This window comes from Nymphaea colorata, chromosome 5, assembly GCF_008831285.2.
Source record: "Nymphaea colorata isolate Beijing-Zhang1983 chromosome 5, ASM883128v2, whole genome shotgun sequence".
Taxonomy (NCBI): domain Eukaryota; kingdom Viridiplantae; phylum Streptophyta; class Magnoliopsida; order Nymphaeales; family Nymphaeaceae; genus Nymphaea; species Nymphaea colorata.
In genome coordinates, this window is record NC_045142.1 from 24,986,548 (window position 1) to 25,004,448 (window position 17,901).

The 17,901-nt window shown below is 38.4% G+C and overlaps 1 protein-coding gene across 3 annotated transcripts; it reads right to left on the minus strand.

Annotated features, from left to right (window-relative positions):
- Positions 1 to 1,081: 1,081 nt before the first annotated feature.
- On the minus strand, positions 1,082 to 13,871 carry LOC116254214 (uncharacterized). 3 transcript variants are annotated; one of them, XM_031629426.2, is made up of 9 exons: positions 13,677 to 13,871; positions 13,435 to 13,503; positions 4,062 to 4,363; positions 3,860 to 3,952; positions 2,617 to 2,761; positions 2,417 to 2,527; positions 2,246 to 2,328; positions 2,067 to 2,124; positions 1,082 to 1,513 (listed from the first exon to the last, which is right to left on the minus strand). In XM_031629426.2, the coding sequence occupies exons 3-9, from the start codon at positions 4,329 to 4,331 to the stop codon at positions 1,434 to 1,436; spliced, it is 840 nt and encodes a 279-aa protein (XP_031485286.1). In that variant the 5' UTR covers positions 4,332 to 4,363; positions 13,435 to 13,503; positions 13,677 to 13,871; the 3' UTR covers positions 1,082 to 1,433. The 3 variants fall into 3 exon arrangements, with proteins under 3 accessions (XP_031485286.1, XP_031485285.1, XP_031485287.1); XM_031629425.2 differs by having other exon boundaries at positions 4,062 to 4,369; XM_031629427.2 differs by having other exon boundaries at positions 4,062 to 4,408.
- Positions 13,872 to 17,901: the final 4,030 nt, after the last annotated feature.

The following is a 17,901-nucleotide window of genomic DNA, read 5'->3' on the forward strand; positions in this document are numbered from 1 at the left end:
TAATGATCACCAGACCAGACTGGCGGTCTTGTTGGCTGCACAGGCTATGTTCATCATTAAGGGGATTTCTTCTTTCTGGATCAATTCTCAGCATTGCATTATGGTGCCCGAGTTTTCCATGGTTTCTTTATGAAACGCGCTGAGGCTCCCCAGGGTTTTCCTCTTTAAGGATTTTCCATTTTTTTGTCATAAGATAAAATAAATATCCGTACGCGCATGTTCACACACATACATTTTTTAGCGTGACCCAAGTTCAAGCAAATAAATACGCTAATGAACCAAGCCTGAGCATGCATTGCTCAGTTTGTTGGGCCATATTTCCGGCACTACAATGTTCTTGCTGTGGCAATCTTTAAGAGTGCATGTTGCCTCTAAATTGGTGGAATTATTGCTCTTCCTAAAGATCTAGGAACAGCTAATATGTTCAGTAATTTTTTTTTAACACAACCACCAGTCTTCAAAACATTTAAAATTATGTTAACTAATACTTCGCTCGTAGTTGATGGTCACAGTTTGTGTTTTATATAAATTAAAAACAATTAATGAACTAATTGTATTGTTCGGTGGTTGCTAACATGGTACAAGGAAATTATAAATATGCGCCTTCAAGGGTGTCCCTTTAAGGGCATGTTTGTTTCACCAAGGGATCTTAGATTCACGGTGATCTAAGTAGGATCTCAGATCCATGAATTTAAAATCAAACCTTTCTGTCTGACTTGAATCTATAATTTTAACATGTAGCGCGGATCTATCCTCACTTCATTTAAACTGATGATTTTGAAAAACACATCTTTTTAATGCAGCCTTAGATTTTAGATTCAAAGCTACCAAAGATTTTAAAAAGCACATTTTTTAATGCAGCCTCGGATTTAAGATTAAAAAGCTACCAAATGCAACCTACGAGTTATAAACGTCGTGCCTGCTGACAAAACAATATGATGAATCGCTTTGTTAAACATAAACCACGGGAAAGCTCAAGGCGCAGACTTGTATGACAGAACTCCAGTCACGGCAGCGGTTAATAAGTTAATATATGAGTTGGAACTTTAGCTTTTTCGATCGTACTAAGTCCAACCATGTCTGGTTTCAAGTATATTTGGATTTATCCCAAATCGAACCATTTACAATCCTAGTCTACCGTAATCCAGATGTTAATTTTGCAATACAGAAATCTACTTGTCTTAAGAAAATGCGCCCCCCAGAACTGTTTTTCATATGCTATTGGGGAACCACATAAAAGAACAGAAATGGGGAATCTCCATGAGCCATGAAATTAGAGCTCAAATAAAATAGATAGAAATACAACTCATGGAGAAAATGTTGCGGTAATTCAAATGCATCACCGATGCATTCAAACCGTTTTCTCAACTAATTAAGCATTGCAGTATTTGGCTCAAAAGCGTGGTCCCAAAGCTCGAATTGCATGTGATGAACTACAAGATCTTCCATTTCTGCTCCACCGCATTACATATGCGACCAATGCAGCATGCAGCACTAAGTGGAAACTCTGAAACTGAAAAAAAAAAAAAAAAGAATGTAGCAAGAAGTATTGAAGTAGACAAACACAAACAAACAAAAAATAGTGGGGGCAACAACCCTCTATACAAATCATGAGAGGGCTAAGTGTGAATTCCTATTCATACATTAGAAAGGATGATGTAAAAGTTTATTCCTCTGCCATTAGAGCACTATCATGAAATTCTTGCAGAAGAGGTTGAAAAAACATGAATTTATGAGCCCTGAATTAACATGATCAACCATTAAATATCAAACCTTCATTAAACCCTACCCATATTGTAGATTTGAGTATACCAATTTTTGGTTCTTACAAAGCAGCAAGTAGATCAAAATTCAAATCTCTATAGCTACACTTGCAAAAGCTGTGAAAAACACCCTAAATTTCAATTTTCACAAGCTGGTTCTATATCTCTGAGCATCCTAGTCTCAGAAAATTCCCATTTTGTATCAGCCAGGTGTTATGTATCCATGTCCAAGCAATGTCATGAATTTAAAGTAAAAACTTTCGAAAAGTAAATGTTGCATAAGATAGTAACAAAAAAGTTTACCTGAAATAAAATCATCAATATAATCCACATTGATTTTTCCATGGGCCATAGCACCAACCTGCGTTCATGACAAAAATCTGGCTAAGATAAAATATCCTAACGTCTGCACAATAACAGCAAATGCTTGAAAATCTAGATATTAATAATTCTGAAAGAGGCATCTTATAATAAAAGCATACCACAAAAACAAGGTGCTCATCATCACTTGCAGCATTTACATAATCACGCAGATTGACTACTCGTGGTGCACTACGTGATAGACCTATAAATGAGACACCCAAAACATAAATATCATAAAGTAGGAAATAACAAATCGTTAAGATCAACAACTAAAAAGGCAAAACATGCACCTATTCGCCGGCAATTAGCAGGTAAATAATTAGTTACGGGATTTTTTACTGTACGCAAGACTTTATCAGGTCCATTACTAGCACGTACACTGAGTTTTTGCAACAGCTGTACTGCAACAATTTTTAACCAAAGGGATATATTAGCTGAAAAAGCATGTTAAAGCACTAAGATCATTTAAAATGTCACACAGTCAACTTACACATGAGATTGTTAAATCGCTTAAACGTTCTTGGAATACGTATTTGCGGACTGATTTGTATGAGAACATTCCTTTCTGTTTGCACATAAAGACTATGTAACCTTCCAGCTTTATTGAGTGGGCTATCAAGTACTGTCAGGAGAGCCTGAAAAACAATAGAACAATCACTCAGGATTGGATAGAACAATCTGATGCATTTCCATCATGACAAACACGATTGTGGCAATCATGATAATGTTTCATAGGCTTTTGAAACGACTGCATCTTTTTACCAATATCATCACTCAAGTTATTCCAACGAGATTGTCAAGATGTTTAAGAAGATCAAGAATGATGGTGTCCATGGTTTATATCTTTCACCACTAGTAAAATAATCATATATTTGAGCCACATGCTGAGCAACCGAAAAGCCTCAAAAGACTAGCCATATTCAGCACTTTCATAGGTCCCACCATCCTGAAACATACAGTGTAACCTAAGATGGACTCAATGGAAAAGGACCTTGGCTTGGTTATCAAAATATAGTGCTCAACTATCAATTGACGCAATATTAACATATCCAATCGTTAATTCCAATTTTAAAGAATACCTCTGAACTTATGTTGAGTACATCATACGTGATATTTTAACTTCCATATATGTGAGGTTATTTTAAATTTAAAAACACATAATGGAATGCTCAAAGTTACATGAATGAATCAAACAGATGTAGCAAATGTAGTTGCATATTCTCAATACTGGGTAACACTATCACAGTCCATCGAACCTCATAACCATGCAATGATTTCATTTTTTGCATTTCATTTGTTATGTTTTTATGAGAGCAGAGGACTTGAACCCATGGACCCAGGCTGTTCAACCTCATTCTTTCAAGTTTCAACATAAACTCACCTAGCTGCTTTTGAAAACTGCATTTCAATTTCATGGCATATGATGAGTCTGTGATGAAGTGGGCTATATAAAAACTATGACAATTTGGACTCTTGATTTTGAAAGAATATCTTGAAGAACACATTCAATTCTCCTTCATCAGAAAGGCCATCGACCAAAATTTCTGTCCTTGGAAAAATCTGGAAAATCATTAAAGGCATCAGACGTCTCTTTTATAGTTTATACTCTTTCTGTTTTTACAATATTTAGCTCATGACTCTAACAAAAGAACAAGGAAAAATAATAATTGAAAGACCTAAACAACTGGAAGAAATTAGATTGAAACTTGCAAGTCATTGAGAAGGTTCATTGCCTGGTGAATAATGTCAGGTCGGTAGGCCTGAGGATCACGATTGTGCCTTTTCAAGAAACTTGCATGATCATTTGAGTTCAGAATCTGGTAGGCCTGTGGACAAGAACATCGTAGTAAGAACAATTTTCAGTATAAGTCAATTGACCATGTTAATGAAATTGATAAAAACCAATGATTGGTCACAGAAATACAAGACGTCAACCTTTCCAACTTTGGCAACTTCTAGTGATGCCCTCTCCAGAATAAAAGTAACCCTTCGCTTAGTATCCTGCTTAGCAGGTTGGACTGGTATCCCTGCAAATTCCACAATTGGTATCTCATCAAGGATTTTTTCCTCTACACCACCTTCCACATTCCTGTGATCCTTGTCTTTTTCTTCAACCTCTCTATGGCTTAGTCGTTCTACCCCATCTGCTACCTTCTCTTCTTCTTTGTCTCTGTCCCTGTTCTTCCGCTTTGTACCTTTAGCCATCACTTAATTGTATCCATTGTCCAAAACATATGCTGGAACTAAGTAGATCAATCACGTCAAAACCTCAACTGAAGAATCTGAATTGAATCATTCAAACAATCAACAATCCAATTCTAACAAATATGGACTTTATGTAAATAATGATCAAAAATTAAAATATTTAAACTACCAAGACTCGAACTCGACTCGTTTATTCAGCGCAATGAATAAGTTGTGGCGCCAGCTCATTCACACCACGCGTCTCGGTCGCTCGCTCTTTCCCCTCTCTCTCTTCTCGCCATCATCCTCTTGGACTTTTCTTCTCCGGTTGTAGAGCGGGGGTGGACAGCGGCGCAACAAGGTATGACTCCGCCGCCGTCCTTCTCCTTTTGTTTCTTCTTTTTCTACTTCTTCCCTTTTTTATTGCTTGTACTTTTCTTCTTTCCTTTCTATTTTCTCGCTTGTTCTTCCCGTTCCTCTTCCATTGCCGGTCGAGGAGGGATGAATAGAGAGACTGAGAGAGGCGATGCGCCATGTCTCCTTCCGACGAGAGAGAGATACAGTAAAGACTGCAACCTTCTCTCTGTTGTAATGCAGAATTCTGGAATACTTGTTTAGGTTAATACCTGATTTTTTTTCCTATCGGGTGTAGAATTTTGGGATGGTAATGCCTCAAAGCGTGAGGACGATGCAGTTAGGGCATGAGTGTTTCAAGGTGTGCTACACATCCGGGCATGGTTTTCTTTTTAGCTAAGAAAGTGTTAATTGTTTTTCTCGTCGTTATTTCGGTCCCGCAAGCCGCAACCCCCTACTCTGTCTCTCAGCCGCCACGGGTTTTTCTTGCGGCGCCACTCTCTCTCTCTCATTCAATGAAGGGTCGCCCACCGGTAATGGCTGGTTGGCGCCAATAGCTGCGCCTTGGAGGAGACCACACTGTCATTCAGCTTCCCCATGGCGCTCTCTCTTTTCCCCTCACTGCTCACACCCATCTCCCCCTCCTCTTTCTTCCCCTGTTTTTTTTGGAGTCCAGTCATACTGTTGGTTCTCTTAGTCGCTATAAAAGCTCTTGATGTAGACTTCATAAGTATTCAGTCTTTTCTTGGTTCTGTAAGGATTTGTACTTTAAGAAATGAGTGGGGATTTGCCATTCTTGAATTTTTTCCATACGGTAGTTCTGTAAGATGCAATATATTTTTCTAGGTTTTGAGGTGATAGATTTCAGACTTCCAGTTTTTCTTCTCTGCCAGAAAAGACCCATCTTCTAGTGTTACATGTTATTTTCTTCCTGTTCTTAAACTATAGATACGTTTGTTATTGTTTATCCAGTAGAACATGCGATTTTTTCCCCATATTGTATATCATACGTTTTTATTTTCAAATTCAAATGCCAGTGGCTTTGATCATGATTAAACTTGATTACTTATGTTTTTTTTATTCCGCATATCCATATGCTAAAACGTATAATTTAGCAAATAGGCAATGGTACACGTGTATACTTCTATAATTTAAGATGAGGCAGGGTGCGTCTATGTTAACATAATCTGGCATGAGTTTGGTATCTGCTACCCAAGTTTCCTTAGGACCAAGCAAAATACAAGCACAGGGATGCACATGTATGTGTGTGTGTTTCATTGGGTGATTTATGAGCTTATGCCATTGTTCCCAAGCTCATTTCCTTTTAAATTTATAGGTACTATTGGTATCTTGCCAATTAAGAGCATATTCTGAGTACCTCAGCTACCAAAATTGCAAAAAAAAAGATGCATTGATCTGCTCTTGAAAATTGGTAAGATTTTCCGTGTTTCAATTTCTTCATTGTTTGTCATGCAACTCAAATAATCTTACCAACGCTACTGGTCCTCAGTTTTCATCATAGTTGGGTGCTTGTTTATGCTTTTGTTAAGCAACTGAAAGGAAATGATGCGATAATGTGTTTGCATTCCTTCGTTCGCAAACATTACTGCAATAATTTGACTGAAATATTAAAAGCATGTAGAACTACAATTGGTGTTTGCATTTTCATAACCAGTTGATGAATGTTTGGCATGTCAAGAACACACTAAACCAGTAAATGTACTTCAAAATTCAGCATTATTGTGTTGTTGCTTTGTATAATTTGCTGTATTTGCTTGTTCTATCCAGACACATAAAAAGAATCTCTTGTTTCATTGTGGCAATGACTTGCATATGTAACAGTTTGAGTTGTAGTCCTGGATTTCTTGGCAATTCTATCTTGACAGAATTTTAAGTGTGAAACAGATAGAACTAGATCTCTTTTTAAGTTTGGTATGAAAGGTTTGAGCAACACAATGTTTTGCATATATGTGTATGTAAAACAGATTTTTAATGAATGAGTGCTTTTTTTTTTATCTGTGCAAGCTGTTGTTTCAGTAATTATATCTTGGTCTTTGTTTCCTACTCCTTATGGGTTCTACTCCATGAATATATGTGTTTTAAGCAAAATTGTTAATGAATGAATGTGTCTTTGATTTGACGAATTTATATGATAAATTATAGCCAAATTTCTTAATTACTGGGACAATTGAGACATAACAAGTACCTATGTTGTATTGTTGTTTATGTACATGCTCATGACTTGAAGTAAAAAGCTTGCTTTGGGGTTAGGCCCCCTACCTTTATTCCAACAAAATGGATATATACAAGGGAAGGCCAAAAAAGACCTCAACTATAAGCACAAAGGATTGACCCAACCCTTCACCAAAAAAATGAGGATAAACATATCCTGCAGTCAATGCAGATACATTATCAAGTCAGCAAAATAATCATGAGGATCACTAGCATGTTCCATAATCAAACGACCTATGTCCACAGTCGCAGCCCCCTGCTCTACAAAAATACGCATGTGAAAATGATGAAGACACCCAGTCCAACTAGAATGAAGTCTTCTTCCTTCCAGTTGCTGTCTACTTTTCCTTACCCAATCTTTGATGGGGGAGACAATAACATAGTCGCCACCATAATCCTTATGAAAAGTGATAATGCGATCCAAGACAGCCATTTCACCTTCGTGCGTGCGTTGATAATGACCACACAGCCCATTTGTCCATTTCCCATATAGCTTAAACCAGTGATTTTAGGACCGTGCCTAGTAGAGGCAATAACAATGTTGATTAACACCCCCTCTCTATTTGATCCAATGGTGTGCACTGTATTGAGACCAAGTCTCCATCCAAATTCTCAGCTTAATATTATCCTCAGTAGTCCACTTGATAGAGGAGAAGTTGCCCATGCAACTCCTCCAAACATCCCTCTTGAATCTACCAACCTGTGGTTGAAGACTGTCATGGAAACATCTATTACGAAGGCACCGCAAATTCCAACAAACAATTAAAAATGTCATCCTCCAGCACCGACGCCTCCATTTCTCATTTATCCTACCTTGTAGCCAGCGCTTGAACGCCTTTGCAATAGCACCTTGGGGGAATTTCACTCTATCGAACTTTGCAGCAATGTACCTCCAAACTTCCTTAGCAATTTTGCAATTAATTTAATACATAGGCATTAGTCTCCTCAGCACAATGACAGAAAGAACACTGATTAGCAAGATGAATTCCCATCTTTTGAATCCTATAGAGAGTGGGCAGTCTGCCTTCACAAGAGATGTATGAGTGCCAACAGCTTTTAGCAGGGGCGTAGCTAACCCAAAGCTTCCTCCGCCACCACTCCTTGACACCTTGACTACGACATTTATTTAAAAACTCACCTGCCTTGAAGTTCTCCTTGCCATTATCACTCCAAACTAACATATCCTCTGTATCCCTTAGCCTAATATTGGCAGGGGACACTCCAACCTGCACAGCTAAGGTAAAGGAAGGACTATCATGATTGGTACGAGTTTGTTGACTAATGCTGATATTAACATCACTACACAGCAGCATATACTGACTACCATCAATCCTACTGACAGGGACCTATCCCGACCAACGTCAATCCAAAATCTGATTTTTTCTCCATTTCCGACTTTCCATTCAACTCTGTTTTGAATCCAACTCCAACCCCAATGCAGTCCTTTCCAGCCCCAACTTTGACTGGAGGATCTCTTCAGTGTCCAGAGACTATGAGATCTTAAATATTTCTCCTTAAAAAGGTTAGCCCATGGGTCCCTACTACTCAACATCCGACAACACCTGCTAGCAAGCATCGCTCTATTTACGTCCTCCAGCCTTCTGATGTCGACTCCCCCTTCCTCAAGGGGCAAACATAAACGCTCCCATTTGATTAGATGGGTGTGTCTAGATCTGTCCTCCTCATTCCACAAGAATTTGATACACACTTGTTCGATTCTCTTTAAGACGACCTTAGGTAATCTAAAGGCCATCATCCAATAGTAAGGCAAGGTCATCAACGCATATCGTATGAGACAAATCCAGCCTGCATAAGACAAAACTCTTGCCTTCCAACCAGCCAACCTCTTCTCCACCTTTTGAAGGAGTGGAAGGCAAATATCTTCAGTAAGATTGCCCAAGAACAAAGGTAACCCGAGATACTCCGAAGGAAGGCTGCCATTAGACTAGTGTAAAATACTCTGAATTCCCCACGTGACAATCAATCATGGTTCAGGCAAAAATCTCAGACTTTTGCTCATTTACCTTCATGCCAGCCAGAGACTCAAATTCCTGCAAAATCACTTTGATAGTAGTAATAGTTCTCTTGGTGGCCTTAACCACCATAATGACATCGTCAGCAAACAGCATAGCACATCCATTAGGCCTCACACGCCTGATTTTATGAGCAACAATGTTTTTGCTAATAGTTTCCTTGATGAGCCGTCGATTGAACATTTCCATAACAATAAGAAAGAGATAGGGGGACAAAGGGTCACCTTCTCGCAGGGCGCCTCCCATCCTGCCATTCACAAGAACAACATAAGACACAGAGGAAACACACTTCATGACTCTCTCAATGCATCTGGAGTGAAATCCCAAAAACTGCATGCTATTGGCCAGAAAGGCCCAAGAGACCCTATCGTAAGCTTTCATCAAATCACTTTTGAGCCAACATCCTTTGTCCCAAAACTCCTTAGAATTGATGGTCTCATTCACCCACATGATGTTGTCATGAATGTGCATCCCTTTCGAAAAGGCAACTTGGTTAACAATGATAATACGACTAAGGATTCCCCTCATCCGGTTTACAATAACCTTTGCTATGATTTTATAAACAGTGTTGCACAAGGAAATGGGTCTGAAATCTTCGACCTTCCTAGAGTTAGCTTTCTTGGGAATGAGGTATATCATAGTTTCATTGATGCTTCTCACCATTTTTCCAAACAAGAAAAAATCCTGCACAACACTCACCACTTCAGTCTTAAACATCGCCCAACATTCCTGAAAGAAGTAATTAGGAAAACCATCCGGGCCAGCTGCGCTATCCTTGCCTAAACTCCACACTGCTTCCATTACCTCCTCCTCCGAGATAGGCTCCTTCGAGACGCTGGAGCTCGCGAGAATGCGAAGAGAAATGATGATAACAAGGAAGTGAAACACGACTTTTGTGCGTTGGGTAGTGAAAATATAAGACAGCCGCTACACTTTATACATCGTGTTCATGCATCCGAGTTTCATGAGTTTGAGACTCGTGCTTATTTTTTTTAGGTGGTAAGGATTTTTCTTTTTTATGTTTAATTTTTTCCGTTTACACCTTCTTCAATCGCTGCACTTGCACGGAGGGAGAGAGAAAGAGCGAGAGAGAGAAAAAAAGGGGGAGGGGGATGGACAACCAGCAAGTATATTTATTTCAAGTGGATTGAATAACTCTTCCTGATTTAATTTTTTTGAAGAGGTTGACACAATGGAAGGCTTGGTAAAACAGCTAATTAGGTTCAAAATCTTCATAATGTTAATTCTATGTACTGCAAAAAAAATGCAAATTGAACCAGGCACGGACGACACTTCGAGGCACATAAATAAGTCATGTATCATAGAGAGATGAGGGGTTAGCTGATAGTTTCGACTCTCCTATGAACACTATGAGAAAATACTTCTCTTACTTGTCTACAACACCTTCTTCAACTCAACTCTCAAAGAATGGCATCAATAAGAGTCAAACAATTTCGATATAGGCCTGGTTATGAAATAAGCAGATAGAGACAGCTACCAAGAGGCCCAATGGCTGGTTCAAATGAAAGAAGCATGTATGTTGATAAAGAAATGACTATCTCAATAGTTCCATCTTTGTTTCTTCCATCTAAAAAAATATATGTACTTGATTGTGCGCAATAAGATTTAAATTTATACCAAAATATATAAAGTAACTTTGTCCTACTTATTTGACAATGGCTATCTTACATCTCAATTTTAATTGTTATTTGCTCTTCCTGCTTCATGTTTGAAAAAAACATAAACAATAGGGTCGTATCTAACATGGGGAATGGAAATCAACACGTTCAAATCAATGCTTGATTTTTCTTTGGTGATCACTATGGTAGCATATGGATGAAACCCCTAAAAAACTTAGTTCTAACAAATAAAATTTTATCAAAAGTTGGTTTTCTAACCAGTTTTCAAATCTTTGTTTGTATGTTTCGCAAGAACCAGAGACAATGTATTTTGTGGAAGACTTCGGGGAGGGGTTAGGTTATTCACTCCCTTTTGAAGACAATGTTTTGTCTAATCAGAGGTTTTGACCCACTAGTTGAGTTAGAAATTTTTTCCGGTTGGGACACTTATTCAATAACTTCAATTTTTTTAGGGCACTTACATGTATAACAATCAAATATATCAAAACATTAACATATATATTAAATTAATTTTGTGAGGCTAGTGTGGCAAATATGGCTACACCACTGTTTTGACCCTCATCCATACATGCCTTTCTGCATTCCCAAAAGTCATTTTCGGGTGTCATATAAACATACCGCTGGTAATTTCATTTATTGGTTTGTCATCATTTCTTGGGGATAAACAGTGATGCTCAAAACAAGCTAAATTTTGAAATTAAGAACATAACTGTGTTTCTATTATCTCAATAAGATTTAGGAGGTGTTTGGCTGACAACCTGTATAAAACCTGGTTTTGCCAAAACCAGGTTTTCAGGAAGCCTGAAAAACCTATCTCTTTTGTCATGTTTTTCAAGTAAGACTAATTTTTACCTCCAAACTAAATTTTTCACTTGTCATCGAAGCCAAGTTTACAAAACTTAGTTTTTAATCAGGTTTTGTGAAAATTTGGTTTTCACAAAACCAGGTTTTTTTAGAGTGTCACCCAAAACACTCCCTTAATCAATTCAAGTCAGATCCGATTCGACCTGATTCCATAATACCGAAGCATGCTAGTTGAGTCTACGTTCGGCTTCAAAGAATAGAGTCGGATTTAAAATTTAAAATGCTTAAAACGAATCTGATTGAGCCGAAACAATCAACAACATGAAACATGAGCATAGTACGCTACGACTACACGATTTAAGAAACGAAAGAAATATTAAAATCATCTTCAAATTGTTTCCCAAGCAATATTGCCTTTACACATTCCTAGGGACATCCAAATGTTAACATATTCTAATAGAAAATATTCATTTGTGTTTTCAACTTAAATAAAGCATAACAGCAATAGATGGAACAAGAATAGAGGATAGCCACACTTCACAAATAAGACAGCAGTACATAGAGGAAATATAGCAGCAATAACTAAGCATTTTATGTTTAAAAAACTGGAAATTGGTCAGAAAAAAGTTCACTATTTTCCGATGTGAAGTTTAGGTTCTTTAAGGATTTAAAAATTGTATTCTGAACCTTTCCGGTTGTAGAATCTTATCGACACATTAAAGAATACTTTTTAGATATTTTCTGGGTTTTAAAGCATTGACAAACATATACTATATATATATATATATATATATATATATATATATACATATATATATATATATATATATATAGAGAGAGAGAGAGAGAACTTGCCTCGGATTCTAAAATAAGACAGCAGTATATAAAATGGGCTGAAAAATTAGGTAATGGCAGGTCAAAATTGATCGGTTATATGTATAATGTATTTATTTATTTGGCACTAAAGAAAAGGGACATCATAGTCCAAAATAGGACAGTTCTGCGGCTTAAATAAGCAATTAATCTATTCATTTATTTGCGACATCATAGTCCAAAATGGAACGGTTCTGCAGGTTTAAATAAGCAATTAAGATGCCAAATGTCACAGTTTTCATCTCATGTAGCAACTAATCTACATTGGATTCTCATACATTCTGAGATTGTCTCCTCTAATTAATCCACAACCGGTGATGTTCGTACATTGGCTGGTAGCTCCTAATTCAAATCATTTTTACATAAAACAGGTGGATAACAAAAAATACTAAAATGCTACACAAGTAGTTGCATCCTGACTAGGTAGAAGTGTTCAATTAAACAGAAACTAGTAGCTTTGACAAAAAATAGGATCAGCTAGATTGTTTTTAACAGGCTTTTGACTAACACCATTTGGTATTGAAATCTTTGAACCAAGTTTCTTTTTTAATTTCAATTTCCCAATCATGTGGTTCTTGCAGCAACACTCTTTGTGTTACATGCTATATGCTATGCCATGCTTCAGGAAGGACCAATCTATCTCATCGAATATTTACAAAAAACACAATACAGTAAGCAATTAATGAATAAAGGGATGTGCGTGGGATTCCCTTGAGAAAAACTACCGATTCAATATGATTCAGAGGTAATAGAACAAGCGATAGAAATCAGATGATCAGGATCCTCATACTGAAATTGAGACAAAAGAACCACACACGCCAGTCATAAAGTCTTTGTGTGTGTGTGTGTGTGTGCGTGGCGTAAGAAACTCCATGTACATACAATCAACTGAAATAATGAACACTTTATTTAGGGGGACGAGGCCACGTTGTTTTCCAACTGATGACCTGTTCAATAGAAACAAAAAGTGGACTGAAACATACACTGACTAAAGCTCAATACAGAAAACATTGGTTCACATAAAGCCCCAAAAATGTATGGTTGTGATTCAGCTATATATAGACACATGAATGGTATGAAAAATTAGATGCATGTGTTCAGGCTTTTAAAGATGGATCAAAAGCAGCAGAAAGAGAAGGGAAAATTGAAATAGGTAGCAGAAATGCGCATCGGTTGTCACAGTCTTACCTGAAAGATGAAGTTTGAGGAGATCGTCACCTTTTTAGCTGTTTCTCTACCAAAACAAGAAGCGCTCACCTGCGCATAACATTATACAAGGAAATGGAGTTGCAGAAAGGTTACACAAAAGACTTAAAGGAGTCCACTGCAAACAAGGAAAAAGTTCTCAAATAACAGCATTCTGAAATGCTTCTGCAACACACACAGGAAGAGAGAGAGCGAGCAAGCAAGAGAGGGACTTCGAAACCCACCTCGTAGTGCCAGGCGTTGTTGTGGTTGAGCGGCTGAGCCACTGGAGGAGGCAAAGAAACTGGGTGGCGGACCGAAGGTCGACGGTGGCGGTGGCGGACCGGCGGCGGTGCGGCGACGGTGTCTCGGCTCTCTCTCTTCTTCGAACCAAACCAAACCCTAAGAAATCACAGATGCGTCCAATGTGAAAGAGTGAAAAAAATTTCGATCGACACATTCATAACGGGCCGAACGGGTCCCAACGGGCTTTTTTGATAACCCGGACCCTGACAGTTCTGCTGTCGGGGCCGGGCCGGGCACAACGACTGCCATAATATGAACAATGACTGCCATAATATGACTGAAATATTAAAAGCATGTAGATCTTCAATTTCATAACCAGTTTACAAATGTTGGCTTGTCAAGAACATACTAAACCAGTAAATGTCCTTCAAAATTCAGCAATAACCAGTTTACAAATGTTTGGCTTGTCAAGAACACACTAAACCAGTAAATGTTCTTGAAAGTTCAGCAGCATTGCTCTTTTGTGTTGTATAATTTGCCGCATTTGCCCTCTTCTGTTCAGATGCATGAAGAGAATCTCTTGTTTCATTGTGGTAATGATTTGCCTATATAACAATTTGAGTTGTATTCCTGGATTTTTTGGCTATTTTACCTTGACAGAATTAAGTGTAAAAGAGCAATAGGTAGCTCTTTTTTCAACTTTGGTATGAAAAGTTCAAGGAACACGATGTTTTGTGATCACATGCAGTTGAATCCACATCTGATATCGAATATTACTACTTTCCTTTGTTTATTATATTCAAATATCTATTTGACAGAAAATCTGAAACCAAGTATGCAAATATTGGTCATTGAAAGTCCAATTTGTGCAATGCTAACGGCCGTCATTGAAATATTTTAATCCAGGTTTATGCTCTTTCCGTGTAGCCAGTCTTTTCCATCCTTTACTATCTTGCTGTGAAGACATGGAATATGTTAGTCCAGAGGGTCTGCGTTTGGATGGTCGGCGTGCAATGGAGGTAAATCTCTCTCTCTCTCTCTCTCTCCCTCTCTCTCTCCCTCTCTCTCTCTTCCCTTCTCTCATATTCTGCTTTGGAATGAGTTTCAGATGAGGCAGCTTCGTGCAGAGATGGTCGTTGTAGCTCCTCACCATGCCGAGCCCACCATCATCTAGGCCAAACGTGCCTAGGTCTTCCTCTTCCGGACTAGGTGAGTCCGGGTCTTCCTCGTCTAGGCTAGGTGTGCCTAGGTCTTCCAAAGGCCTTGCTCCATTGATCTCACAAGGGCTTGCAATGTGCCATTTCTTATTGTGAGGCTAACTTTTATTCTTTTGAGTTTTGCGGGAAACAGGTTGGAGCGACTCCAGGAGCGGGTCCAATGCCTAGGGAGGTTAACTTCCCTAGCTTCTCTTGGATGTCTTTGGGAGAAGGCCGAGTTATCTCAGATGGGTATCACCTTTATAATTATATCTAATTTGTTTTAGTTATGAGTATTTTTTTAATTTCATTTAGCTTGTGTTGGAAAGGTTACTGTCTATTGGTTTGTAGGGACTGATTCTGTCTCTTGTCCCTCCAACTGAGGGCTATCCTCAACAGATATTTTTAGTCAATAACCTTTAGTTGCTTTTTTTTTTCCCCCCTCTTTCCAGCTCTGCTGCTTTTGAGATGGAAAACACAAAAGTAATAGCAGCTGTTTATGGGCCAAGAGAGGTTGGGATCTTTTCAAATGTTTTTCATTTTGTTAAATTGGTTTTGTTGGTATCATTTCTTGCTATATGGTTATTGCATTTCATTGTAAATAAGATTTTAAATATGTTTATTTTCCTTTCGAATTTGGTTTCATCTGTCTACTTAATTCAGCTAATTTTGCCACAATCTGTTTTTTATGGGGAACATATATGAACCACCTTTTGCACGAATAATTTTGGTATTCTGATATTCAAAATCCACACAAGTTTCATACAGAACTTGTAAAACTATTTTTTTGCGAGATAAACATGATTTGTATGTCTGTTCCTTGTAAATGGACTATTTCCGAACACACTCATTCATGTGATGGTTATCAAGTATCACAGAATCAAGATTCATATGCGTACATAACACATAATATTACATATATACGTTATGCATACGTATATAATATATACATGTAATATTATATTATATATGAGGCCAAAACGAGGAGTTCTGGTTTCCTCATTCAACAATGGGACAAAATGAAAAATCAAACGGAAGATAATTAACAGAACAAAATGCCAAAGTATTAACCAAGAATATTAACTAAAAGAAGAAGCACATCAGACAGAGATAGCAGGAATGAGAGACAGAGAGAAAACATGAGAGAGAGACGGTGATTGAGCTTCATGTTCTGGCTCATCGTGAGACCTTGGTCATTTGCTTTATCCGCCAGTTAGCCAGTTAAGTGTTACATCCATAGCCATCGAAGGGGCATCAAAGGAAATGGAATGCTTGCATCTGGGCATTCAAAAAATAAATGAGGTGTACTAGGAAACCATGTGGAACCCAAGTTTCTAAGTCAGTTAAAGAGTTAAAAGACGTTTTGGGCAATGTAGAGTGTAAAAAATGCTGTTGGGTAGCCGTTGCTCATCCAAGGAGCAGGTACACCTTTGACTCTTAACATTATTAACACATTCTGCCAAATTTTATTTCTCCTTTCTATCAGTGTCAGTAGGAATGTCTTAACCGGCCAAAGATACTCATTAAAGAGTCCTCACTGCCTAGAACATCCTTGACAGAGAGCCAAGCTTTACCAAATAACTTAGATTTGCCAGAGAACTCAAGAAATAGAGGATCTATATGTCCAAAACCGGGCTGCTTCAATCTAACTTTTCTTTTAGCACCTACCATGCTTGGGGAATTGCTGCCCAGAAGTTCTCTTACCACCTTTCGGAAGTGCCTGTACTTAAAGGAAATAGACCTCATTTGCCAACCAAGCAAACGATCGAGGTTCTAGTCTCTTGTGTGGACTGAATAAATAACCTTGTGTGGAACACCACACCAATCGTGCAGTCCCATCTTCAATTCCAGAACGCATAGCTGAAGTCATTGTTACTTTAGCATGTCGTGAGCCAACACATTGTCCACAGTTTCTTGCAGAGGATAGAGGATGAAGAGTCAGAGGAAGCCCAACTTGGTTATGACTCTGAAGGCATTGCATGACCGAGCCACAGTTCAACCTCTTAAGGGAATAAAACAAACCACAAAACTTTGTTTCCGAAATCTAGCCTAAATTGCACAACTCCGTCTGAAAGTAAAAGTGAAATTGTTTCACTGACTGAGCAGGCATTTGCTGCAGATAAAGAGAGCTTACCAAGCTGGAAACCTTCTAACTGTTGCAGACAGTCAAAACAGGTTCATATCCATTTGCACGTCTTGAACAATTTGCAGGGTTAGCCATCAGATGCTGTGGTGATGAAACAGACCTGCGTCTTCTGAGGTAGTTCGAGAGATTTGAAATGATTTGCCAGAAGATGCCACACTCAAAATATACATCATTGACAGAGATTGAAATAAGGGGTTGTTGGAACTTTGCTAGGAATCTAGATAGCGCACAAACGAAAATGCAGAAATCGAAAGAGACATTCATGATTCATGTATTTCATAAAGAGCGGAAGAAAAACCTGTAGAGGCGACCGCCGACTGAATGTCGGCGGCTGTGGGAAGAACGGCTACAGTCCTCATAGAGTCGTTCCCCTGCGGCATTGGCGGCGGCGGTGGCGGCGGCGGCAGCAATGGGTTTCTCTCCTCAGCCATAGCAGCCCAGGGATGGGGACAAGCAATTCACGTATGGCTAAGGGGACCGATTACCCAGACGGTAAAAACTTGATGTGTCTCACACCATCACAAGACACGAGTATTTATACTTAAGGGTTCGAAACGGATATGGACCCGTATCGACGCAGGACTATCCAGATGGAGAAATCACAACAATCTCCCACTAGTCCAAGTCGATATCGAGGGTAAACAAAATGAATGGACTAGCCTTAAAATCCATTCCAATGTCCCACCTTGTTGTCTTACAAAACTTCTCAACAAACAAATGAGAATACAAAATAAATAGACAACAAACTTAATGAGAATCAACAAACTCTATGTGATCACATTCATAAATGTTTGCATAATAGTGTGTTTACATTGAACTACACAAACTCATCCTCTTAACATGTTCAAAGAACATACCAGATGCTAGCGCTTTAGTAAGAGG

Coding starts and splice junctions, on each gene's coding strand:
- LOC116254214 (XM_031629426.2), bottom strand. CDS start 4,331: ATGGCTAAAGGTACAAAGCGGAAGAACAGGGACAGAGACAAAGAAGAA. Junction 2,528..2,616: donor GCGATTTAACAATCTCATGT/GTAAGTTGACTG, acceptor AAATTGTTGCAG/TACAGCTGTTGCAAAAACTC. Junction 2,125..2,245: donor ATGAGCACCTTGTTTTTGTG/GTATGCTTTTAT, acceptor TCATGAACGCAG/GTTGGTGCTATGGCCCATGG.